Raw genomic sequence first — 25,787 nt, forward strand, 5'->3', positions numbered from 1 at the left:
AAAACCAGCATAAAAGTACTACTGAGATTAGAATAAGAACGTTTAAGGTCCTGTCTCCAAAAAATCCACATGAATAGCAACATCTCGCATATCAGACAAGAGGTTACATTGGGACAAGCCAAGGGGCCACATCTGGCATGTGGTGTCACATGGCAGGGGAAGGAGCCAAGGCACTGGGCTGCAACACTGGGCACCACATCCTGCAGCTCCATGTGAGCCCTGGAAGCTCAGCACGCTCTTGCACTGCTCACAGACCCAGCTGCCTCTGGTACACGGGGCTACAAGAGGGAAGCTGCAGCTCCATGTGTAAATGGGCACAGCACAGATTTTACTGTATGCAGGAAGAGTCACACACTCAGGGAGCAGGGCTGGATTCTCACAAGCAGACCTGTCCCAGCAGAGGCACTGGTGACCACCATCCTGGATCACCATACACCATCACTCCAGTAGCACAGCAAAGGGCTGACAGAGACACCCCAGCAATTCCCCAGATGACCCAAGTATAGAGATGCAAGAGTTAAACTTCCTTCCAGCCAACATTTAACAATCTCAGTCCCTAGTTATGCTCGTCATGTTCTCCCAAAGAGAGATACAAATACATTTAATTGCTGTCAGCAGCCTGCAAGACAGTTTGCTTGTGTTGTCCCCACAGGATAACTGATGGGAAAACTCCAGCCCAGGCAGTGCCCCCCAAAACATGGAAGGACCAATTTGCTTAACCCCACAGCCTGCCTGACTCTCAGTGCCTTCCTGCTCACTGCTGCCAACACTGAGATGCAAATTTAAATTACAACAGACAAGTCTTCTCCCAGGGAATATCAGTTATCCTGCTCTGTTTGCCACAAGTGTGAGTGTTCACACAGCCCTCTGTATGTTAAACCTGAGGTGCACTCCTAACACGAGATAAATTACTGCTATTGGCTACAGCTACATTTCGTTCATCAATTAATTACAAAATAATCTAATTACTACCACTACAAGTTAAATGGCTGAGCCCTAGGGAAAGTGTACTTTCCTGAGACATTTTGAGGGAAACAGATTTCAACTTTTAGTCTCTGGGCACCCTCCATTCCCACTGTTCTTTTTTGCCAGACAAATGGAAGGTCAGTCTAAGAACAGCAGTACCATTGGTAAGACCAAATGGCAGTGCATTAGTCCTTGAATCACATGGTAATCCTGCAGCTTAAGAAACCATAATGAGGAATTCTTTAAAAACAAGACCTGTAGCAGCCAAGTGCTGATTTTGTGCTCCATTGCACTAAGTCTGTGACATTATAACTCAAAGTCAGCGAGACTGGTGCAGGAGCAGCATTGGTGCCACTGACAAGGAAGCTGCTCCCCAGTCCAGAACCCCCCCAACAAGGTGTCAGAGGTTGCTGGGCTCTCTGCAGCCCTCAGTGCTGAGCAGCACAACTCCTGGTGAGCCTTCAGCTACTCCTGCTCACTTGTGTCCTGTCCAGGTACAGTGCTCATGTGCTGCTCTGAACAGGATGGAACTTCAGTAGAGTACCCCTGTGGGTGCCCAAAAAACCCTCAAATGCAATACAGAGTTCAGAGCCTGGCTGTGTGTTTTTTACTTGCAGTTGGGCTAAGCTAGTCCAAGCTGCTTTAAGCAATTTTGTTTAAAGCAATTTACACAAATATTTAGCTCTTTTCTCTGCCTGTGAATTTCCCTAAGCATATTACAGAAGTAGGTTAAAAAGAGCTCTTCTTTTCAGATTGGAGGCAGGACAACCAAACTTTAAAGAATTCTCCTTAATTTCATTCTTCTTGGGAATGAAAACCATTTTGTGGCCAAGCAAGTGTTGTTTCTCACTTTGCAAGCCTTGGCAGCAGGACCCAGGGTGGCCTTCCCAGGTACATCCATACTCACAACCCAGCTAGACAGAAACAGCCCCTGTGCACAGAGCAGACTTTCCATCTGAGAGCACAGTTACTAATCCAGCAAGCTATTTGCTGATAGTGCTTTCCACTATTTGATCAGCTTTTCTTCTAGATTCATAAATCATTGTTCACACAGCATGCAGGATGTACATACCAAGGCAGCACTGGATGTTAAAAGCAATATAAAACTTCATCATCTCATCAGGAATGAGATTTTTCCGTGGGACAGGGCTGGAGAGAGAGCAAGGCAGCAGCTTCCCTTCCCCAGCAGCTATGTTAGGGGCTGACAGCTTGTACCCAAACAGAGAACTCAGAAAAGCAGACAAAGAGTGGCCAAAGGTCTCTTACTCTCTGTACATCCCCCAGCTTCACCTGGGAGCTCACACTCACCAGACACAAATTGCTCTTCTGTTTTTTCAGTGCTCTGTCCCCAAATACATTAAAGCATTAATGCCCTGGCAAAGAAGAAAGCAAATATTAACAGACAGGACTGTTTTCTGTCACTGCAAATACCTGCCTGTATGCACTGGTTACCTGACAAAAATAATTAAATACAAATGCACAATAAATCTGTATATGGTAACTTAAATAGAACAAGATTAGACAGCTTTCAGCCAGCCAAAACACACATATCCAGCCCCACACAAGTACTCCAGCATAGCTTCAGGAGGTGTTCTCAAAGGATCCTGGCCAGCACAGCTGCCAGAAGGTTGGGAATACGCACAGGAAGGGTTTAACTAGACCTCACTGTAAGGTATGGTGAGGGTCCTTGCAGATAGAAGATACTTAAGAGCAGATATTGCTCCATCTCCTGTAAAGGCAATGAGTATGCATGTTCCTGACATGCTCTCTGCTCTCTCAAGCATCATCCCGAGTAATTTTTAACTCCTTCTTCACCCCAAGGTTTTAAGAGCATCACCCTGCGAGATTGAACAAGGCATTTTCCCTCCACATTCCCCATCCTCTTGAGTGTCAGTTGGCTAAACTGCCAGACCTCAGCCCCACACGTTGTCCCACCTCATAGACCCTGGAGAGTAAAAACCACAAGATCTTACTGGCAGTCCTGCTGCAACAATGCTGGTGGTGGACAGTTCCAAGGGAGAGAAGAAAGAAGGGTCTGGAGGTAAACTCTCCCACTGTCATGCAGCAAAGCCGATTGGAGGACGGTGTTGCTGGGCTATAGGAGCAAAGATGAAGCAAACTCCTTCCCAAAGGAATCCAGCTCCCAGTTTTTCCTCTCTTCCAGAAACATCCCTTGAGAGAAAAAAATTGTATGACCCCCTGAACTATTCCACTCTCACTTCACCCCAGGCGGGCACTGCCAACACACGTGTGATCATTACACTAATCCATGGCAGTTGCACGGCTCAGCTCCGAAGAGAAGGGGTTAAGCCGAGGCAGCACAGCCACTGGGAAGCAGAGACTTAGTTTAAACTGACAAACCCAGTCCTCCGTAAACACAGGGAACAAATCCCACGAAACAGCAGCCATTAGGACGGTTGTTCTGGCTTTAAAGCAAGCAAGCAAGCAAATCAACGTTGATCCCCCAAATCTGCGGGAGGGCGCTTACCCCTGACTCCTCATTGCTCCGTGACCAGAGATGAAGTGAGAATGCTCCGCCACTGGAATCCGCTGACACGTCGATAAACTTGAGAGAGAAAGACGGCAGGAGAAAGCGGGAGAAGAAAAAGGGGTGGAGGCAAGTCTGACATGTTTGTACAGTGCCTGATTCACCTAAGCTGCCGAGTTTGATTTCAGGGTGTGGTAGCAGATGGGACACAGGAGCACTCAGCGTAGAGAAGACTCAGATTCCTGTTCCACGGAAAACGACAGACGCCAACAGCAGAGTCTCTTGGGACCATCTTGCCTTCTTCTCACAGTCTCCTCTCTTGGTCCCTAGAGGGGATGAGAGAGAGAAAGAGCTCAGAGTAACACCTGGGCACCCCGATGTGCCACATCTCAGGCAAGAACTTTGGGGAGATCATCTCCTATTCCCCTCCACCCTTTTTCACACCCCACTTCACTGTGACTTATTAAAGCTCCACTCGTCAGCTCTTCTCTCTCAGCTCCACAGCCTCGGGGCCGGGAGCTGCTGAAGCTTCTAACAAACCCAATATCTCTGCCTGTGTCGCCTAGCTGCACATTTCAGGACCTGCCACCAATCCCTTGTCATTCCAGGAAGGAAAGCTTTGATTGCTTGCTTTATGGCTCGCTGTAGAAGAATTCATCCTATTTATTTGCATTGCAGATGAGCAGCACATGACCTGGGCGCTTTTACTTTTCCCCTGTCCTCGCCATGAGTCAGTGCTGCCAGGTCTGGAGTCTGGGATCACCCTCTAATTCAGTTGTGCTGCCTGTGCCTCAGGGTTTACTGACTACTGGAAATAGACTTTCCACAAGCAGCAGGACATCAGCTCCGGCAGTGCTGCCTGGGCTTGGTGACTGGGCCATCATCAGAGGACACTTTGGGGATTACAGCCTGAAGCATTTAGAGTTCATGGCAGCAAACTCATGAGCTGCCCTTGCTCCATTGCAAACAAGGAGGATTCTTGGCCTATCCAAACCACTGACAATGCTGGCTTAACCCTCAGATATTTTTAGGTCCAAAGAACAGAGATATAAACCATAAAAACCCACCCCCGTGACTTTTTAGGGCTTTTTTAATAACATTGGTTTTGCTGAGCCACCCTTAAATAAATGAGAGACATGCTACAAATAATCATTAGGTGGTCATTATTATTGCTGGGAGTGGCTTGTCCCACAGTGATGAGCCAGCCCAGTGACCTTTTAGCCCTGTTCCCCCCATTCCCATTTTCCTCCCTACCTGTCCATTCCAATTAAAAAAGCTGCAGTATCTTTGTACAACCACCTCAGTCTCAGCTGTAGTTGGAATTCATAAGCTCTACAGTACTATCATGGAGAAGGAACAGAACCAAGGTTTGTAGAGACAACCTTTTGGAGCTGATGGTCTGAGGTTCCTAATCCTCATTTCCCAACCTGCTGGCTAAGTTGTGGAAGGCTGGTTCCTGAACATGCAGTCACTGCTTCTACATTACACTGCAGGTCCCTGCCTGCCACAGTGACCCAGGTTTCCTGCCTGCTCCCTCCCCAGGGTATAGGAAATAGAGCTAGCCAGGTTTCTTTCTGTCTGGGGATTAGCTTCTCCCTCCTAAGGGGCAGGCCCCATACACAAATGAAATCAAAAGAAGGAAAGTTCTCTTTAATAGTAAAAAATCATAGTAAATAACAAAGGGGGACAGCATTCTTCCCCAGTGCACTGGAATTCCCAGGACAGAGCAGTGTGGTGGAGGATCAGGGATGAGGAAGCAGAATGTGAACCTAGTAGGTGTGGATGGCAAACCATACCTGTCATCCGTGCACCTGGGCTTTGCTACCGTGCCAGGCAGCGTGGAGTCATCTGCACAACCATGGCGTGGGGAGCGTCACACACAAACAGCTTCTACAGTCTACAAGGAGTCATCCAGCCTTGGAGCTCCACATTTGCATGAGTATTGTATTTCCTGGCTTACATGCTAGCACAATCTTCTAGAACAAGACTTGAGTTCGTTTTAAATGGCAGAGCCTGATTTTACTTGTCAAGGCACAAGCTTAGATGAAACCAAGGCAGTTCTGAATCAGTGTGAACCTCTGCTGCCTACAATCTTAATGAAAAATTAGGACACTTTCCAGTCTTTATATTCACAAATTTGGTCCCAGCAGTCCTGCACACTTTGAAAAAAAATTTCCCAGTAAAAGCGACATGTCTCTAATTTTCCCCTTCAGCAACTATCCCTTCATTAGACATTTTACTGCTCCTTGCCTGCCCACTGCTCTCTTCTTAGCTAGAGAATTGCACAAGACAATATAAATAATTATACTGGCGCATTTATATAAACACACAATACACGCCCCACTCCTCCTACAGCTGCTCTCTCAGGTCCCGTCGGTCTCCGGGACAGCCATTCCTGGCAGCAACAAGTGCTGCAGGGTACATTGACTAAATGTCTGCATTGCAGCCTGCCTGATTTATCTTCCCAGCAAAGGCCATTCCATATTCCATGTCCCCTCCCCAGACACAAAGCAAAGCAAATTTCAGATCCAAAGTGCTGATCTCACCTCATTCCTCATCCTGCCCAGCCACATCACTGCGCTAGGAGAGCTCCAGGATCTCACATCCTGCACTGCTGCTGCAATAGGTTCCATTTAATCACCACTGGAGGAAGATTTGGTGATGAAAACCCCATTATTAAATGTTTTCCTATTCCAATAGGCAAAACTGGGGACTTTTAACTTAAAAAATAAAAAGTCCAAGACAGCCAGGCCAACTGTACCATATACAATGTCTGTCTTCTACCTCAGCCAGGAGAAACATACCTGCTCACCTGTCTGAAGCTTGTGGAAACTGATCAAACTGCTAAGGAAAATGGATCTGAATTCAACAGAGCTTCCAGGAAAAACCTAACGCCAAGGAAATCTGATACATTCATGAAATCCCAGTTAGAACTACAGCAATTCCACCTATGAAGCCAGGCTGTGGCTCAGGACCAGACTTTCCATCAAGTCTTCCCTGTGCTCAGGCATCAGATAGGAAGCAGAAATCCTCTTCCACACAGAATCCCTTCCTTCTCTTTCATGGTTCTGTAAATCTAGAGAAGCTGGCCAGGGAAGTGAAAGAACACACTTAAGGATTGGGACAAAGGGGTCACTAGGAGAAAGGGTGTGTTGCACATCAGAACCAACCGGTGGGAGGAAGCACGAGATAGGAATCAAGTCTGGGAGTCTCATAATCAACACATGACCGTGAAGCCAGGACTGCAGATAAGGAGGGAGCAATCCAGAGGCAGTTTCACTTTAAATAAGTACTTACAGTTTAGCCACCTTTCCTTAAGGGTATCCCATTCGGAGGTGGGCAGAACATTCCAAGAGAGCATTACCTGGATAGCCAGCTCCAGTGTTTGGGTTATCCTCCTGCTTACTATGCATCACTGCCATTATCCAGGTAGGATCCTGAGATGCCAGCAGGACAAAGCCCTGCTCGTACTCCAGCTGCATGAGCTCACCCAGTGTTTTTAATCAAGGTTTACAGTCTAAACCAGAAGAGGTTTTTTCCAATTCAAAACGAAACACAAATGCATGAGAGCTGAAGAACTGGAAGTTCATCGGGCAAGTCCATTGTTTCTGCCAGAACTCTGAGTGCTGTCAAAGATCTGGACACATCCCCACACTCCTATCTGGCAGGGCAGTGGGGAGCTGAGAGTCCCTCTTTACCCTATGCCAAACAATGCAGATTGGGGCACATGGAAGAAGGGAATTTGTCCTGCTTCAGGCTCACAATGGGTTACAGCCGGGCTCTCCTGGGCCAAACACCTCCTGTGGTGGAGCAAAGCGTGGCCAGCAAGGAAACAGCACAAAGACCTGCAAATGCTGCCAAATTTGCAGAATGCCAGAGGTAAGAAGCACAGAATCATTAAGGTTGGAAAAGACCTCTAAGATCATCAAGTCTGGCCTTGGACCCATCACCACCTTGTCAACCAGACTAGAGCACTGAGTGCCACATCCAGTCCTTCTCTGAACACCTCAAGGATGATAACTCCACCACTGCCCTGGTGCAATGGCCCAGCGCCTGACAACTGTTTCAGTGAAGAAAGCAGGTAAGCTTAGAGAGGGTAAGAAAATATCAGACTCTTTGAAAATTTTAGCTCCCACTCTGATGAGAAACTGAAGTTAAAGCTCAAGATCACCTGAACACAGCACATGCTATTTTGCTACTGCTTAAATTCCTGTGGCTTGGTAGATGTTCCTGCAGATAATATCAATACAGCTTGGAACACAGCCGCCTCACACGTCTTCCAGATCTTTTACTTGTAAAAATTCACAGACTTATTTGGTTGTAACAGAAGTAACATCATGGTCCACCTCACAAGCCTGTGCCACCCTCTACAAAAGGTGCTTCTTCTGCTTCCCACAGAAACCACGATGATCAGTCCTGCAATGGCGACATCACAGCAGAAAGCCAACATTACCTACAGATTCCCAGGTCACCTTGGGAAAGGCGTTCTGCATGCTGCTAAAATGACTGTGACAATGCTCTACTCCCCCAGAACAGAGGCGGCTTAATCTGTTGTTTTTCCAAGCATGCTGCGATCCTTAAGGATGCTATAGAAATGCAGATTGAAATCCCTCGCTGGCATCAGAGGAATACAGACCGCAGCCTCTGTTCTGAATAACTAGGTCAGTCAGCTATCACTGAAGTATTAGCCAGAATCCAGCGAATTCCTCGTGGCTAAAATAACGGCTGCAGAAGTCTAACACCATTTGCTGCCATTAGTCACTCTACCTCTGGGTACATTCAAACCCAACTCTGCAGAGCTTAGAATAATTTGAGGGTTGGAGCTTATGCTTGTCAAAATCCAAGCACGTGCCTCCATGCAGCACAGGTTTCCCATCCCACTTGTAGCTGTGTGGAGGCAGGGAACAACTGTCCTTGCAGCCAACTCAGCCTTATCCTGAAAGCATTCAGCGCAGGAAAAATCAGGAAGATGCAGTGCTAATCCCATGCCAGGGAACAGGTGTCACCTCCCAGCAGCAGCTTCCCTACAGCAAGTATGGGAGAGGGCTTTGACCTATAGTGGTGAATGGGTGACATTTTTGGGGGGGAAGGCTGATAGAGGCAGAGCAGCTATTCCTCTCTGTGGAAGAAAAGAAGGGAAGGGCTGACAGCTGCAATGGGAACAAGTATCCAAAATATATTTCAACCCCTTCCAGCTGCTGACACTGGATCAAGTATTTGGTTTCTTCTCCCTAGAAGTAGGAGGCAGTTGAAGGGTTAAACCTGGTTGGGTTTTTTCGGTGTGTTTTTTTTTTTTAACTATTATTTTATTTTCAAGCTCTGGTTGTCTCAGGAGGCTGGCCTATAGTTCAGCTGCACGAAGTCATGCCACAACACAGCAGCCACAACCTGCAATGCAGGAACTGGACCTTCTTGTTCTGCCACTGAGAGCAGCATGTCACAATACTGAACCCTCGGTTTCCCTTATCTCCACAAGCAGTGAATGCTCTGGAGTCCACAGGAGGGGTTGCAAAGGATTAAATGATTATAATCCCCACTTGGAGATTTATTGATATAGCACAGAAAAATGGTAGCTGAGACATCCCTGTCTTGCATTCTAACTGCTACGACAGAGGAACAAGTTAATTCCTACCTCCCCTAAGAGTGAGTTTTGGTCTTTCCTGATAGTAGTTACACGAGTCTTACTTTCTCTATCCTCAGCAATCTCCTCCATCCTTCATTTAGGCTGGAATTTTTTATAGCCTGAATACTCCCCTAGCCAGAAGGAGGCGCTGGTTGTTCTGAGGTACAGGTTTCAGCACAGCACAGACTAGTGGGCAAACAGTAAAGTTCAACTACCACAGTCTCCATTAAAAACAAGTTTCCAAACTACCCAAAACATCTGTGCAACTACTAAGGCTGTCAGATTCCACAATAAGGAACTAAAGCATGCACACAGCCAGGCAATGCACGTTACAAAGGACTGGAACACGCCAGCTGTCTCTGACACTGTAGGAACATTTTTCTACCACAGCCCTACCCTACAATTAAGGGAGGCCAAACTGAGCACAGGCACAGCCTGAGCACATGGACCTGCTGGCACTTGGCAGAGTGAATGCCTGTCCTTTGGAAGGAGTCTGGATCCTGCTGGCTGCTGAGAGAGGGGAACCATGGTGGAACAACTCAACCAGAATCCTCTTCAATGTGACACCAGAAACTAGTCCACTGATATACACAAATGTGTGTGTGTATATCTAAAGATTAAAGAAAATCTCCATCATCACCATCATCCTTAAAGAAGGGCAACATAAGACATAGCCATTTAAGTTGTAAATAAGATGTAATGTTTCCTGATCTGCACATTTAGAGATTCTGAGGCTAGTAAAAATAACTGAAAAACTTCAGTTGATCTTCTACTTAATCACCATTCCTCAAACTACTAATCCAAAAAAAAACCCTTTTCTTGTTCATGTGCTCTCTGGGGTGCCAATGAAATTCTGTAAATAAATTAATTTTTAAAAATACATTCCAACACGAAAAATATTAACTAGCTCGTCTCCATTCCACATGTGATCTTTGGGGGGAAAAAAGGCTTCTTAACACTTAAAATGACCATTTTTAAATTTAGTTCTTGAGAATTTTAATGAAAACTGAAAGCCTGGGTAACAGTTGTGCCCAAAGATGTCCTGCAGAAATACTTGAGTATTTATCTGGAAAATTCCTTCATTTTCTTCTTTCCACAAGTAGCAGTCCCAGTCCAAGCACAGCCACAGACTATTGAAGGTGATCCCAGACCACAGGTTAGGAGTAGCCAGAAAATTCAGGTGAGCCCAAGTTCTAACAGACTCTTTAAAAACGTGTCTTTAAATGAATAAAAGGTAATATTCCTTAAATAAGTTATTGGCTCAGCTTTATGTGACCCAGACTGCTGTTTTGAGATTCTTTGGGAGAACATATTTAGAACTTGGAAGAGAACACAAAAGCCCAAAGAGCTTTGCAAATTTCTGCTTCGGGAGCAAGCAGAATTATTTTCTTTCCTTTAATACCAAACAGTATTCTATAAGAAAGAGGCAGAAATCAGGAGGTTTTCTCAGCAGCAGTCACAGACAGGAGCATTTTGTCTATTGACATCATCTCATGGCTGATGAGGTGCCACAAGACTTTAAGCTATTTGTGCCATTATTAGTTAATACATTTAGGTTTCTAATGAAACAAACACAAGCAGGCATTTTTCCTTTTAGGCCCCAGTTACTCCATCCCAGTGCTAGGTTTGCAGTCTGACTTTTCTCCTTTCCCTGCACACTCAGGAGCTCTGATGGCTGCAGACTGTGAGTGTCCCCAGAGTGGACAGCTTGCTGCAGCATGACCAGCTCAGAGATGACTTGCCCAGAGAGACCTCTTCCCAAAGTCAGCTGTAACATCTGTTCTTCGGATGCAATCCAAAATCCCTTGAAACCAGAGCTTTTTCACTGACTTCCACAAGTGCTAGAAAGATTCTCATTCTAAGCTGGATGTTACAGGAAAGAAGTTAATTTCTAGCATTATTGTATGCAGTGATGTACTTTCTTGGCCAAGGCCCAAAGTACTCATTATGAAGTGTAACACCCTGCTTAATTCTTCCAGAAGCCAATCATAAGGCTACTATGAATTTTAATGAGCACTGAATCAAGACCCAGATGGTTTTTTAAGCCAAATTATCCTGTTCTTGGTTATTTTAAGATCTGTGTAGTGCCTTCTGGCCACTACATGTTAACTCCTCTGTTCCTGGCCCAGATTAAGGACAGACGTGCACCCTTCTTTTCCTCCTCTAAGCACAGCTTTCCAGCTGTGAAGACCCTCAGCTCCTTCTGTGCCTTGAAAAGTCACAGATTTAGAAGACTCAAATGTTGACACAGGTGGGGTAAAAAGGTTCCCACAATACTTGGCAGGGAAGAAAGTCAAAAACCTAGAAGGCTGTCAATAAGGGAACACTGACCCTACAGACAGTCAACTCTATTTAACCAATTCTCAGGGGCAAACAATTGAGCTCAGAGCCATCAAGTTGACATTATCAGCTTATGGAGTCACTGTCCCTGCTCAAGTTGCTGAGTACCATTTGCTTTCTAGTTTGCAATGCCATGTGTCATTTTAACAATGACACAATTTTGTCTATACATTCTCTCCATGCCATATGAGCAGGTCACCTGCCCCTGGCCAGGGCATGCTGCTGCATTGCCTCAGTTGGGTCTACACCAAAAATCACACTGCTCAAAGCCACAGTTTAGCTAAATTGATTTTTCAGAGCAGGTTAAAAATTGCCTTCCACATCTACCACAAGCTACTATCATCCTACTGTGTCCTTTGACTAAACTTGGGGGTTCTGGGGGAGAGCTGAGGGTAGCTGGTTGTTGTTTTCGCAGATGGGGTAAAAGGGAAAGGAAAGGAAGAAGAACACAAAGTGGAAAAGGTTCTACTACCTGCTTTCCTGGTCCCCAAGTATCCAGGATCATCTCTCACTGCAACAGCAGTTCTCATTCCAGTGTCCCAATGCCTAAGTTCTTCATTATATACTTAGAGAATCACAGAATAGTTTGGGTTGGAAGAGACCTTAAAGATCATCTAGTTCCAGCCCCCTTCCATGGACAGGGAACCTTCCAATAGATCAGGCTCCTCCAAGCCCTAACCAGCCTCACTTGTATGGGTTTTTCTTTTTGTATTCTGGGATTATTTCCACCCCCCTCAGTCTCTCCCCCCCCTCCCCCCCCCCACCAAACCTTGTCTGGTAAACAGATGGATGTCACAGAAATGAAAAGCATGAAATGGAAGGAGTAACCAAAACTGAAACTCAGCATTATGCAAGGCTGTTATGGAGAAGAAACAATGTTATGTCACTGGCTGTTACTCAGTCAAGAGTGGTTAATGAGTTCACACTATTTAACCACCTCCCCAAAACAGGCATCACAGCTTGAGGAATACAGATAGAACTCTAAGATGATCGAAAATGAGGAGTGGGAGGGAAATAAGGAAACAAAAACTGCTTAATGTTCTTTCTTGCTTTCAGATGCATGACATGGGGCACAGTTGTCCTAAGTCTGGGTCTGAAATATTTGTTTTTAATTCACTGAAAACACCCTGACTGAGCAGCAGGAGCGCAAGTGACACACAGAACTTGCCATCATTTCTTAAAGCAGAGAGGGAGCTCAGTCTCTGTGCTGGGATTGCCAAGTCCTGCAAGAACATCCAGCTCAGAAACTCAAGACAGCTCTGTCTTTGGAAGTGGCCTGAAGAGCGTGTGCTTTAACCAGCATCTGTCCCTTTTCACTTGAACCACATTTGAACTTCTTAGCAGTGAAAAATCATTCTGCCCTGTTTCTATTCCTCTGAGCAATTGCACACAGGCCCCTCTTATTACTACATTAGTGTAATTTTGTCTCTGACATTCCCCCTGAGAGGAATTACTCATGTCCTGCTATTATTTATTTTACCACTAAGAACCTGGGTTTTAGGAGTAGTTTTAATTAAATACCAATGCTCCTCCTCCTCAATTAGGATCACCTTTATCTAGGTTGCTGTGCTTTGCATTCTCTAGCAGCAACACTTGTTTCCTCTTATTTACCCATCCTACCACGGTTCTCTCTGGAACTCAAAAAAGCCCCCCTCTATCACCAAGTCATTGTCAGCCAAAATACAAGGCTTTACCAGATATAAAGAACCATCCCATGAAAGATAACCTGGTGTTTAATACTGGCTATGCAGAATTCCAGTTTAAAATTATGTCAAGTGGCACTGCCAAAAGCAACAGCAGCAGCTTCCCTAATCCCCCCAAAGGCTGCTGTGCTGGCCTGTCCACCAGTCCACAGCATGTGGCTACTGCTGTCCTTTTCTAATTTCCCTGCTCCTCTGGGCCCTTGCTTCCACTTCCTTTGCTCCCCCCACCCTCTCATGTCGTGATTTTCTTTGGGAGTTTGAAGTGCAGCACAGCCACCCCTGGGTGAACACCTCTTCAAAGTCTTTGCTGTCCCTGGATAATGAATCGGATGACAATGTATTCCAGACTTGGGTACACAGGATTCTTGGAAGCTGCCCTAGATTAATGATTTAAGAGTTATTCATTCATGCTCCCCAAGTGACAGAGGCAGAACTGATGACTCCTGACTTGGAAGCTGGCAGGAATATCCTCAACTATTTCTACAGAGTGGAATCAAGCTGCAGCAACTACATCCAAGTGCATGAGCTGATCCAGTGCCTGGCAGCGACAGCTGCGGACACAGCACAACGTTACACAACCACTGCTGGCACCAAGGCCCTCCTGGCCACCAGCCCCTGCCTCAACATTGGGCACAGGTGCCCTTCCCCAGGCAACCTCACCCAGCCATTCTGCAGCCTGCCCAGGGCACAAATTCCCTCAAGGCACTGTTTGGTTCCCACCTTCCCTAGGGAAAAGAAGAGGCAACAAATTATTTTGATTTCTCTCTTCACCGACTTGACAAGGCTTTTTTCCAGAAGTTTACTGACTATAGTTATTTCCCTAACCAGAAGGTGGTTTTGTTTTATGAGCACATATTATTCCTTTTCCAAGAGCAAAATGGAACTGCATTCACGTATTAGCACCATTAGCATGCAAAGAGAAAGTGTGGATGCTCTGCCCTGCACTTCTGGGCTCAGCAAGTGCCTTCCCTCCATGGCTCCAGCAGCTCTGCCAAATCCATGCTCTGCTGTACTCTCATCAAGGACTGTCATTTATACCAATGACCTAAGTACACATTTCTCAGGCTGGAGGGTTCCCAGCTAGGAATCGTTTCAGTATAAGGAAGGGACACTGATGATCAAACATTTTTTAGGTTTTACCAGTTTTTTTCAGAGGCATCTCTGTACATTCAAGGTATTTTTCCCTACCTTTAACAGGCTTTTCCTGCAGCTAGGACAAGCTCTCTACTACTTTCTGGCCTCTCAACCAATAATTTTCAACAGCCATAAACTGATTGTTCAGGTATCATACAAATTAAAAAAAAAAAAATCTTATCTCCTTGCTCTAGGTTTCAACAGCATTTCTTCAAACCTTGCCAATTTAAAAACTTTAAGTCCAAATTCCCAAGGCAGGAACCATCTTCATTTCACCTCCTACAGAACAACAAATAATCTAGCAATGTTGAAAATCACTAAATTAATAAACCATAAGCTGATGTCTATCTACTAAATTTTACTTTCATTCATCTACTGTTCTTTCAATACCCATCATTCTGCTACTTAAATGTATGTTTTAGAGGCACAGTCCCTGGCATTTATTCACCACTAGAACACAGGCAGTGTTAAAAACATTGCCCACAGGCACAAGGCAGTGTTAAAAAAATTCTCTCCCACCCATTTTTATGGCTTCAGACCTCAGAAAATTAGCTCTTATTGGTTGATTTTTCAGCCTAAAAAGGGAGTACCAGAGACATAATATATTTATCTGAGTTCTACAGACCGGGAAAGTAATAAAAATGCAAGAAGTCATTTTAGTTTCAGTCTTCAGAATGCTGAGCCCTGTTGCCCCGATCTACCTCCCACAAAAGCAGGCTTACCTTGGAAAAAAGATCCCAGAGAAATACTTCTGGAGTAAATTCAGTCCCTTCTTCCTTCTGACTGCAGGTTGCTGCTTGTCTTAAATACGGGAAACATCCCTTGCTTCAGGCAAAAATTCTCAGCAATTTAGTCTTAAAGCTTCTGCAGAAAACTCCTCATGCACATGCAAAACCCCCGGCTCCAGCTGCTTCCTCAGCAGCACTGCCCCTTGCCAGGTGCTGGGCAGTGATCCCAGTGCTCCCACCCCTGTTCCCGGCAGGCAGTACAGGTGGTAGCACAACTCAGGGAAGGTAAAACAGCCTCACAAACACCAATTCCATTGAAACCTTGCAGTTCCGACTGAGGAGATATCATTGCAGACACATAGCCCTGTCAGGATGCTGGGATGCAGTGAGTCAATGTTTTCTGGGACCTTTTTTTATCGTGGGCTGATGCTGTGAGCTCAGCAAAGAGGATGGCACAGTGCCTTGAGTGGCATTTTGCACAAAAGGCAAAAGCAAGATACTAATCAAGATTCTGGTGTGTAGAGACTCCATGCATTTTCCCCTCAACCAAGCCTGGAAAACACAGGCTTAGCATCACACTGGGGTGGGGAGAGAGCTACAGACATAGCAGCCTTACACTTTGAGAATCTGTGATTAAAGACTCTCATGCCCTGTAAACTACAGGCCACAAGTGGCAAATAAAGTGTTATTCCATCACAGACTTGTTTTTCTATGTGGGGAGCATTGCCACGTCTTTTTGTGGATGTCAGGACTCTGGGCATTGTGCTCGTTTTGCATAACATGCCTGGGTCCCAAGTAATGCAATTTCAAAAATTGCATAAGCTAATACAAAATTGACACTTCTGCAGGCCAGGTTTCAGCAACAGTTTGCCTGGCACCCTGAGAAGGAATATAAACTGTTCTATGGCTTCAGACTTCACAGGGATGTAAATGAGGACAGATTTATTAAGCTGATTGAAACAGCTCATAGTGGCTGAAACTCTGCAGCTGTAACCATTATATTCCTGATCCTTGGGTCCCAAATGCAACCCAGCAGAATCCAATGTTTTAATCAAGACAGCAAGTGCCATGGCTTCTCCCCACTGCAGTCAGTTTAGAAATCAACACCAGCAGGTCTGCCAGGGAGGCAATTAGGTATTTTCCATAGGTATCCTGATAAAGAAGCCAGTTATTTACAGCTTCCTGGCACATCGGTTACTTCAGTATTTCCTACACAACACTCAGAATAGAGAAGAACTGTTTTTTGTTTTCTTTTTTTTTTTCCTCCCAGATAAAGGTGCTGTATTCAAGAGCCAATTCATTTTTCTTGTTCTTGGAGTTGGCTTCTATTTCCTCACCTGGATAACCACAAGCACATTTTTGTGAACATTAGGTAACAAGAAAGGCTGCTGCTAATTCTTCCTCATCAGAGCCTGGGGAAAAATCTGAGCTGTTGGGTGAAAGCTAAAAAAACAAACAGAATAGATGGGAGGGGGAAGAGGAGTGAGAAATAATTCAGGAGTGAGTCAGTCATACTCCTCCTGCTTAGTCACCTGCAGTTGTGCTCTCCAGACACACTGAAGATCGGGAATAAGATTCCTGCCTGCCCTCCACCTACCCCCTCCTGACAAGGACTTGGAAAAAGAGATAAGGCAGAGTTTGGGGAACCAGACACTAGAGATGCTTGTTTTCCAGTGTAAGAGAGCTGCCAGTAGCCTCCTTTTTTGTTTCCCACCTTTTCTGTTGCCCCTGCCCTATTTTGCAGTTAAATCATCTTGATTCAACCTGTTAATCTGCTGGTCTGAGTTCCTCTGATGGTGCCCTGCAGTTTTGACATCGTAGGGGGTTGCCATGGAGAAGAGGGTGATGTCATTGGCACAAAAAGCACCGAACTTACAAATACAACAGGAACCGAGCTATTTATAAGAGCTGCTTCTCTTCCCCCACTCTTTGCTGAGGTGGGTGGAAGCAAAGACAGCAGCTCCATTCTTGATGTTTCTGTCAACAAGTTTCAGAAATGAATTTTCTTGTCAGAAAATATCCCAAGCCTGTGAGATTACTGAATGCTGTCAGCTTTCGGACTTCATTCATTAGAGCTCGATTTATCTTTCCCAGCCCCTCACTGGTTTGAGGTTAAATAACATTCATGTTTGTAGAGTAACTTCTGCCCTGAAAATTTCTGCAGCATTACTGAGATACAACCACTTCTGGAAGGAAAGACATGTCACAAAAAGAGAGGGGACAGAGAGCCTGGTTTATCTAAAGGCTTCATACTGCTTATAACCACGCAGTAATAACTCATGAAATCACAGAACAGCCTGAGCTGGAAGGGACCCCCAAGGATCCTGTGACTATTAGTTTGGCCTTGGCTGTGTGGGGTTTGCACATCAACACAATTCTTACAGAACAAATGTTTAGTGCATGTAAAAATGGCAAAACACAGAGGAGAGAAAAAGGAAGATAAAGCACTTAGAGAGGAACAAAAATAATAATTTTAGAATGCACTTAGAATATGCCAGTTCAGTTCACATACAGGTAAAGTACTAATCCAGGTTGGCTCTTTAGGGGTAGATGCAGAACAATCCAGTGCCTTTACTGCATATCAAGGAAGCATACCAATACTGAATTCTGCAATATTCCAACTTTTTTTTTCCCTACAAAACGAATCCCAAGTAAATGATAATATAAAGTATCGCACTACAAAGTACATTACTAGTTTAACTTCAAGGAAATATACAACCCAAGACACTGAAAAATCAAGAGAATCCAAAGCACTGGGAAAAAAACCCATCAGCTCAGGCCCAGAAACTGAACACTAACATTTGTCTTTTGTCAGTATTGTGTCATCCAGCTCCTGATCCTGCTTGGTAAATCACACTTCCACACCAGCTGGAACCATGAGGTCAATAATTAAATAGCTTTGGATCACAGCTATTACAAAAGGCAAGCAGGGAACAAATATTTCTAGAACCAACAAATGAACATTGTTCCTCAGTCTTTACTGAATGACCTTGATATTCATGTTGTTTAATAATTTAAACTATTAGGGAAATGAAACCTTCATATTTCTAAGCTTCCAAACAGCATCCAGCTTCTGCTGGACTAACTGAGCAGAGGGGCAAAAAGTGTAAAAGAGTAAGAACCAAAAGAATGAAACTGTTAAAGGAGTTCAGAGTTCCTTGTCAAACTTTAAGGGTGATCTGTACAAACACAGGCACGTCCATGTGACTGCAGTGCCCATAGCCCAAGGCTAAAGGAAAGACTCCAACCACCAATTCCCCACCCCACAGGCAAATAACTCACTTCAAATAAGAACTCAGCTTTTGTACATCGAGGCATCCTTGGGGAAATCACTGGGGCACAGCAGGGAGTGCTGCACCTCAGCCCAAATGCATTTTGGAATATTATTTGGGAAAGCAGCAGCAGAACAGAAGAAAGATACAGAATTACTTCCTGATGCTTATGCAGAAGGGGTGATTAGTCTTCTTTAAATAATAGAATCATTAAGGTTGGAAAAGATCTCCAAGAGCCCACCCAGCACCACCAAGGTCACTACTAAACCAGGTCATCCCCAAGTGCCACCTCTATATATTATTTAAATCCTGCCAGGGACACTGACTCAACCACTTTTTACTAAAGAGTGCCTTAAAGTCCCATAAGAATGGAGATTCTTCTCAGCCCTTTTTGTTGCTCATTTATTTATAGAAGCATTTTTATACTGTCTTTCACAGCAGTACCCAGATTAAGTTTTAGTTGGGCTTTGGCCCGTTTAATTTTGTCCCTGCATAACCTCACAACATCCTTATAGCTCTCCTGCATTGCCTGTTCCTTCTAGTTTACTCTGGAAAATCCTAAAAATCCTAGTTTATTCTGTGAAATCATTTTATCTGCTAGCACAAGCTCAGGCTTACACTTCTGATAATGTACCAGTTATCAGGTGCATCTTTCTCTTCTGAGGTTTTCTTGATCTTTTTATTGAACACCAACCCCAGGCTGCAAAAGTCTCACATACATGTATTCTGAGTGCACTTATCTGATAAATTTTAGGAGATTTCCCAATTATCTCAGAGTTAGGATTTTTAATCTACAAATCACATACCTTTGAAGACCAGCAGACGATCAGTACTTCTCACCTTTCCTCAAGCTTCCTTAAAATCTCTTCAGATGTTAAGTGAGCAAATAAAGCCAGTTTCAGAGATCACAACGGATTTGTAAATGCTTGCAGGTGTACCTTAAAAAGCAATTATGTTCTGTAACATCATTGGTCACTCCACTAAGGGCCACTAAGGAGGTAACCTGGACCACCTGTATTTCACAGGTGTAAGCAATGGCGAGGTCTCAGAAACAGTGCAATCAACTCCAGCTGCAGCTTCCAGACAAAAGGAGAAGAAAATGGCTCACACATGTGGGGTTTGTCCCATCCACAGCTCAAGCACATTAAATCAGCCCCCATTTTCTACCTTTAGCATTTTTGGCTGCTCAGTGATTTCCTGTAAATATTTCTAGACCCCTTTTTGCTTAACAGAGTGGACATTAATAATTTGATTATTTCAGTTTCTGAATCAAAGCAGCTGAAGCCTGCAGATATCTTCCAGACATCCCTCTTGTATCTCTGGTCAAGTTTTGTTCCCAAGCAACCTGGTACAATCATGACCTATCACATTCCTATTTTCCTTTGTGCACTTTTATTAATATAATAGGCATTAAAATTTTCCATAGCTCAGATTCCACTGCTCTATTTTTTAATGATAACTTCACTAGGACTTCGACATCTGGCTGTCACACAATTTCATTTTACCCTCTACCTGGTGTAGAGGGTAAAATGAAATTGTCACATCAGGATTTATAAATGCCTCTTTTCCTTCAGAAAATATTAAGACCGTTTTCATCTCCAAATATCCTGAGGGCAAGGCTGGTGTGTCTCCTACTTCATGACAAGCCTATGGCAATCCCAGCCAGCAAGGTCACAGAGCACCTGTATGTTACACAATGATTCAAAAAGTGATGCTCAGGAAAAGTTTGTTTAAGGCTAGAGGCAGTTACTTGAACAGACAACAGGGATGTCCCAAGAGCTCCCTGAGTTCCTGTTATATGTTGGTGCAATCAGCTCATGGCATAGGGGAGGCAGAGACTGATCTGTGCAGCAGAGAGGCAGAGTTCATCGAAGCAGAAGTGGAAACAAGCATCAGAAGAGATGACTGCTGGTTCTCGTTGTACCTGCTTGCTCCTCTTCGTTATTTGCGTGTGTTTATTATGGAGAAATTTATAATGCCATTGCTGTTTCTGTTTTTACACTACTGGGGGGCAGTTTTGTGTTGTCTGGGATGTACATGAAGAGTAACTGATCATAGGCAGCCATATTAGACAGAGAAGTATTAGCACACTTTTTGTTTAGACAGAAAAGAGATGCCAACAAAAAAGTAATAGTGGAGTATTGCAGCTTTGATTTAGATCTCATTTAAGTAAAGACAAATAGGTTCACTTACATATTTTAAAGACCTGAAGAACAGATTTCCTCTACTGAACTTCTGCTGAGAGCTCTTATCTCTGTTCAGCCTGTTCTCAAAAGCTTTCTGTGCAAATTAGACACAGTGAAGTTGTTCTGTACTGGCTACAAACACGGCTTGTCTGGGAAGTCCTTGGGATGACTGATACTTAGTTAGGAGTCTTCTCTTCCTAATCTACCTGGTATTCAGCTCAGTGCTGCAGGATATAAACTGAAAAAGTTGCAAGTGAGAGGACAGCAAGTGAGATTCCCCAGATTTTGTCTAAAAGGCAGTTAAAGGATCAGCAAAAGCAAAAAAATTTCAGTTAAATAAAAGAACAAACACGGCATCTTTTTAGAGCTAGCAGGAGTTAGCTATGCATTGGATTCCTGATTGCTCTACCAGTGATCTTGGCTCTAAACCCTGGTTTGAGACAGAGCATTGTTTATCTGCTAGCTCAACAGATGACTAATCAATGTACTACAAGAAGCATTAATTAAGGCATTAATGGACCAAAATAAATTCTTCAGCAGCAGTTTACATTCGATATTAAAGCTGGTCTACCAGGGCATTTAGGTCCTATTCCTGAATTAGAATATATAACCCTCTCAGAGAAAGTGTAAAAAAAGGCATTACGAATCCAAGACAGCAAAAAGAGGACAGGCCAAAGTAAGAGGAACAGTGATGGAATATGCAGAAAAAAAGCAGGAAAGAAGGTGGCTTGAAGCAATGTGGAAAAGACAAAACTGAGTTCCACCCCAAAATTTGAAGGTAACATAAAGGGGGACAACCAAACAGAACCATGGCTGGAGAATTCAACAAAGTGAAAAAACACAGTCGATTTGGCTTCTTAGGGAGAAGAAATTGCTAATGATGCCGTTGTCTAATCTCACTTTCCTGTGTGGGAGAAGCTGTAAGGAAGTAAATCCGAAGTCTGAGAAGTTTCCCTTCACTTCAAGAACATAGTACCACCTTGGGTTTGGATCTGGTAAATTCTGTTGCCTTGAATAAAATGAAGCCTTTGTACTGGTTTCAGTAATGCAGTACATAAAAGGTTAACACATATAACTATCCACAAAACCTCCCACAAAAGCCTGCCAACACATCACTTAGGGCAAATTGAGATTTCAGGGATGCTCAAGTCCAGTCAGGAACTCCAGGCCTTGCAAAAATAAACAAAACTCTTGCCTTAAGAAGAAAAATGGTTTATGTGTGCAGTTTTTCCACTTCTGACTTCATCTACTTCTTCTTATGACAACTTTCTACAAGAACACATTCCAAGTAGAATCATTCAAGCTGTATTCAAGTGTCCAGGAAATCCCATGTGGTTATGAAAGCTGCCACCAAATGAGGCGCTTTTGCATCCAGCAGCCACAAAATATTCCCAGTCAGGCAGCAGCACTCCTGCATGGATTCTAAATGAAGTCTTTTGAAACCATTTGATAGCAATGTTAAATATGATACTCGCTACCAAAACACAACTTTATTGATTAAACACCAATTAAAAGACCAACTGAATGCAGGACAAAGACGTTTCAAAGAGTGCGGTACAAGTTAGGTGTTAAATTTTTAAGGAGCTGTACAAGAAGGGGAGGTGGCAGTTAAGACAAACAATTTTCTCTCACAAACTGCTCCGATACAAAAAGGTTCATGTAGAGATTCAGGAGGTTTTCAACACACTCATGCAATAGAAACATTCTTGAGCAAGTCCCATGTGAAGTATTGCAGAAATGGCTCCAATCACTCTCATGTTTACATTTGAAAACATAAGAAAGCAACAACAAATTCTTCTCTAGAATACAAAATGTGTTTGTTTTCTATGAAGTCACTGGAAGTTCACCAGGAGGAAAGTTTCTCCCACAGCAGCTAAGGTCAACAAAAGTCGTTCTTTGAAAGAGCTGTCAAACATTTCACTGATTTCCTCTCTTAACTCCCTCAGCAGAGGTACTGTGGACTTACCATCTGCATTCAGAATTCTCTCAAAAAGTTTACTCCAGAAATCACTGTCAGGGGTCCTAAAACAAACAGAGCAGCATTCAGTGGAACAATATACACACACACACACACACACACACATATATACAACGTGTCTATCAAGGTCTCCATTTATATTCAGCACCAAACATCCTGGGAGAACCATGCCTGAAAAAATAATTTCACTCACCTGAGTAAATATAAAGGAAAACTAGGAATGTGATGCTCATTTTATATGTATGGATCCCATTCTCTTTCTCCAATAGGTTTCTGGATAGTAACTACACAGGTCTAAACCAAATGTTTATACAGTTGCCTCTACTAGCATACCTGACCACTACCATCATTCACACTAAGCCACAGCAGTTTTAGTTTACAGGAATTATCAAGAACATTTTTGAACCAAACAACTTGGAAAACTCCTTTCATTAATAAAGGGCAGAGGTGAATCTTATTTACCCACTTGCAAGCTAAGTTAACAGGGCAATATTAAAGGAAAGCTGCAAGGAAAAAAAAAAAAAAGAAAAAGGTGGTTTACAGCCAGTTTTGCTTCCTTTTTACCCCACCTTCCATCTGCCAGCGTTCTGTACAGATAATATTTTGGAGACAATTAATAGTAATAAATCCCCCTCTCTCCCAGATGTACCCACACAACACGAATAAAAAGGTTAAGTGACTCATTTAAGTCTCAGAAAACTGATATTAGAGCAAACCCTTTGTTCTTCAGTCTTGCACTGCTACTGACTACTGAAGCATTTTTCTCCCTCGAGCTAGGAGTTACAGTGGCTTTGAAACAAATTATCTGCCTCTGCTTTATCTAAGTGACTCAAAAAACAGCAGCAGCCAGTCTCAGAATTAATCCAGCCTGTACTATTTGTGCTATTTCACTGGTAACTCTTATATTTGCTAAAACAATTAAGTCAATGCAGAACCTAACCAAGAAAACAATATACAAGACTCGAGTCCATTTTCTTTGTGGGATTAGATGAGCAAGAGGTGTGGCAGAGGAGATGAAGTGTTGCTAAGGAGGTGTCAAGAGTTCTGAGTGACAAAAATAGTCCTAAAAATTCAAATGCATATATATCCTGACTTACATAAACCTGCACAGATGAAGTTTCCTAAAATAGTAGTGAAAACAGAAAAAAATCACCATATCCATTCTTTATTAATGGTAAAAGCCTTCCCCTAAAAAACAGGCTGTCAGCATTATACTTGGAGATGAAAAAACCAACTTGATCACAATTTAGATTCTACCTTCTCCTAAATCTCTACCACAATGTTTCAGTGGTTTCCATTCGTTCTGTCACCTTTTAAGTGGGTTCTCTTTTATTGAAAGCCATTGACCTTGGAAGAAAAATGTTGTGCTCTACCCTGCAATTCCCCACTGCTTCAGTATTTTGCTGAACTGGTAGTAAAATCAGTAGCTCTTGCAGTCATTCTGCTATATCTACATTTGTTTAATAAAAATAATTAAGTCCCGTTTAAAAAGCTTCCTTGAGATAAGAGGGTCATGGTTGCTGTATTTAACACCAGTCAGCCTTCTACCAAGAAGCCTTATTTCTAGCTGTCAATACCTGAATTCTCAGAACCATTTTGAGGAAAGTTATTCTGTCAATAAAATCCTTGAAAAAAAAAATACCCCAAAACAAACCACCAAACCACCAAACTAACTCAAATGAACCTCAAAGAAATAAAAAAATCACTTGGAGAACTTTGAACACAAAGGACAGAAGCAATGTCATCTTTACAAAAGTAGAATTACTAAAAACAACAGGAAGAAGAATCCTGTGTCTTCAGGGGTGTTAGAGTGTCACCAGCACATGTGGCTGTATGCACAAGATGAGAAATTGATCTCCATCAGCTGACTCTTCTCCCAGGGAATACTCAGTTGTGGAGCCTCTTCTGGTGGATGAAGGCTCCCTACAGCAGTGAATTTGCTTGTCACAGATGACTTGAAAGCTTCAAACTGACTAGAGCAAATGTCATCAATCGATAAGAACTAGACAGACTAAAAGATCCATGTGTGAATGGAAATGGATTCAGTGCAAATTCCTTATTCCCACATAATAAAACAGCTCATTTACACTGTTGATATAAGACTTCAGTACAATGTGTAACTAAAGCACTTATGCAGACATTTATGGAATAACTGATATTGAAAAGTAAGTATAGATAATGAATGATAAGTCTATAACACTTTCAGAAGCAAAGCAGAAGAGAGGGTGGAAAATAAATTCCTTATTTGTACTCTGAACTCCCAAATTATGAACTGATGCATGCAGGGAGCGAGAAGCCATTACAGCCTGGTTCCAGCTCCACAGAACTTGTGCCCAGACTTGATCTTCTTCCTGCTGTGTCTCCTGTAGCCCTTCACAGGTCTCATTCCTCAAGACTCCCTCCAATTCCTACCTCAGCCCAAAATCCTAATTTTTTCAATCCAGCATCCCCAGCTTTGACTACAATTCCTTTCCAATATACTTCTCCCCTCCAAACTCCACTGACGGACAGACAGCCCTATCCTTCCCAACTCAGACTTACAATTCCTCTTGCTCCAGTTATCCAGACAGTTACTGCTCTTTTTCCCATACCCACATCCTGATCGTGTCCCTGACACCATGTCCCAGCCTTCTCAACTCAGGCTTTATGTGGCTTCATCTGCAGTAGCTCAATTTAATCTCCTGCAGAATTAAATAAAGGAAATCATAGTAGGAAACCAGACATATACCCAGTTAAAAAAAAAAAAAAAAGACATTTTTTCCTCTGTACACAGCTTAAGAAGATTGGATTTTTTCCAAAGGCTGAATACAGCAAACTGGGAGATGTAAGCAGCGCAGGTTGCTAGGGAACTGGACAACTCCCACGCTGGTAATGGGTTTTCTTAAAGCAATGGTCCTAGGAGTGATCCATGATCCTGAATCAGATACCTGTCCAGCAACTGCTGGCATGAGTGCAGAGTTCTGGAAAATCCTTATGAAATGCCAAGGCAAGAAAACCTGCAGTATGTGCCTAACAAAATAAACAACTGTTCAGTCTAAGAACAAACAAAGGGCACAGGAAGGCAGAGCAGACTGATAGTCAAAACATGCAGCTAAAAGAGAGCAAACCAAACATACCTGAGACAAACAGCAGCTTCCAAAAAGCAGCTGTTTGCACACTTGCATCTTAGATGACAGTTTTAAATTATTTTCTTTGCTGCACAAGTGTACTGTTTCTACATCTGTTACACCCGGCCATCAGTGTCTTAGTAGAATGAAAAAAAAAAGCAGAAAGCCAAACGAATCCATTTCTGAGGCAACATGCTCATGTGATCTTTGCCCCTCTCACCACCCACCCACTTACAAACTTCTCCAAGATCTGTAAAGGTGC

General features: G+C 43.4%; 2 protein-coding genes across 16 annotated transcripts in view; both read right to left on the reverse strand.

The window, feature by feature from the left end:
- PAK6 (p21 (RAC1) activated kinase 6) overlaps positions 1 to 15,406 on the reverse strand; it is a 38,725-nt gene extending 23,319 nt beyond the window's left edge. For 3 of the 5 annotated variants that reach the window (XM_071428073.1, XM_071428075.1, XM_071428074.1), the window contains exons 1-2: positions 2,940 to 3,123; positions 2,275 to 2,339 (exon numbers count right to left, since the gene is read on the reverse strand). Coding sequence is in view for 2 of the 5 variants with exons in the window: in XM_071428071.1 (XP_071284172.1) it covers positions 2,940 to 3,027 (88 nt within the window). In the remaining 3 variants the exon portion in view is untranslated. Of the gene's footprint in view, positions 1 to 2,274; positions 2,340 to 2,939; positions 3,139 to 3,454; positions 3,781 to 11,889; positions 12,033 to 14,976 lie in introns of those variants that run through there. The other 2 variants (XM_071428071.1, XM_071428072.1) reach the window with 2 other exon arrangements.
- A 6,492-nt stretch (positions 15,407 to 21,898) lies between these two features.
- Positions 21,899 to 25,787, reverse strand: part of BUB1B (BUB1 mitotic checkpoint serine/threonine kinase B) — a 45,491-nt gene continuing 41,602 nt past the window's right edge. For all 11 annotated transcript variants that reach the window (XM_071428087.1, XM_071428082.1, XM_071428081.1 and 8 more), the window contains one exon: positions 21,899 to 22,462. In XM_071428087.1, the coding sequence (XP_071284188.1) occupies positions 22,273 to 22,462 (190 nt within the window). In that variant the 3' untranslated portion in view covers positions 21,899 to 22,272. The remainder of the gene's footprint in view (positions 22,463 to 25,787) is intronic.

This window comes from Agelaius tricolor, unplaced genomic scaffold (genome assembly GCF_023055355.1).
Source record: "Agelaius tricolor isolate 1412-34295 unplaced genomic scaffold, bAgeTri1.0.p SCAF_5, whole genome shotgun sequence".
Taxonomy (NCBI): Eukaryota; Metazoa; Chordata; class Aves; order Passeriformes; family Icteridae; genus Agelaius; species Agelaius tricolor.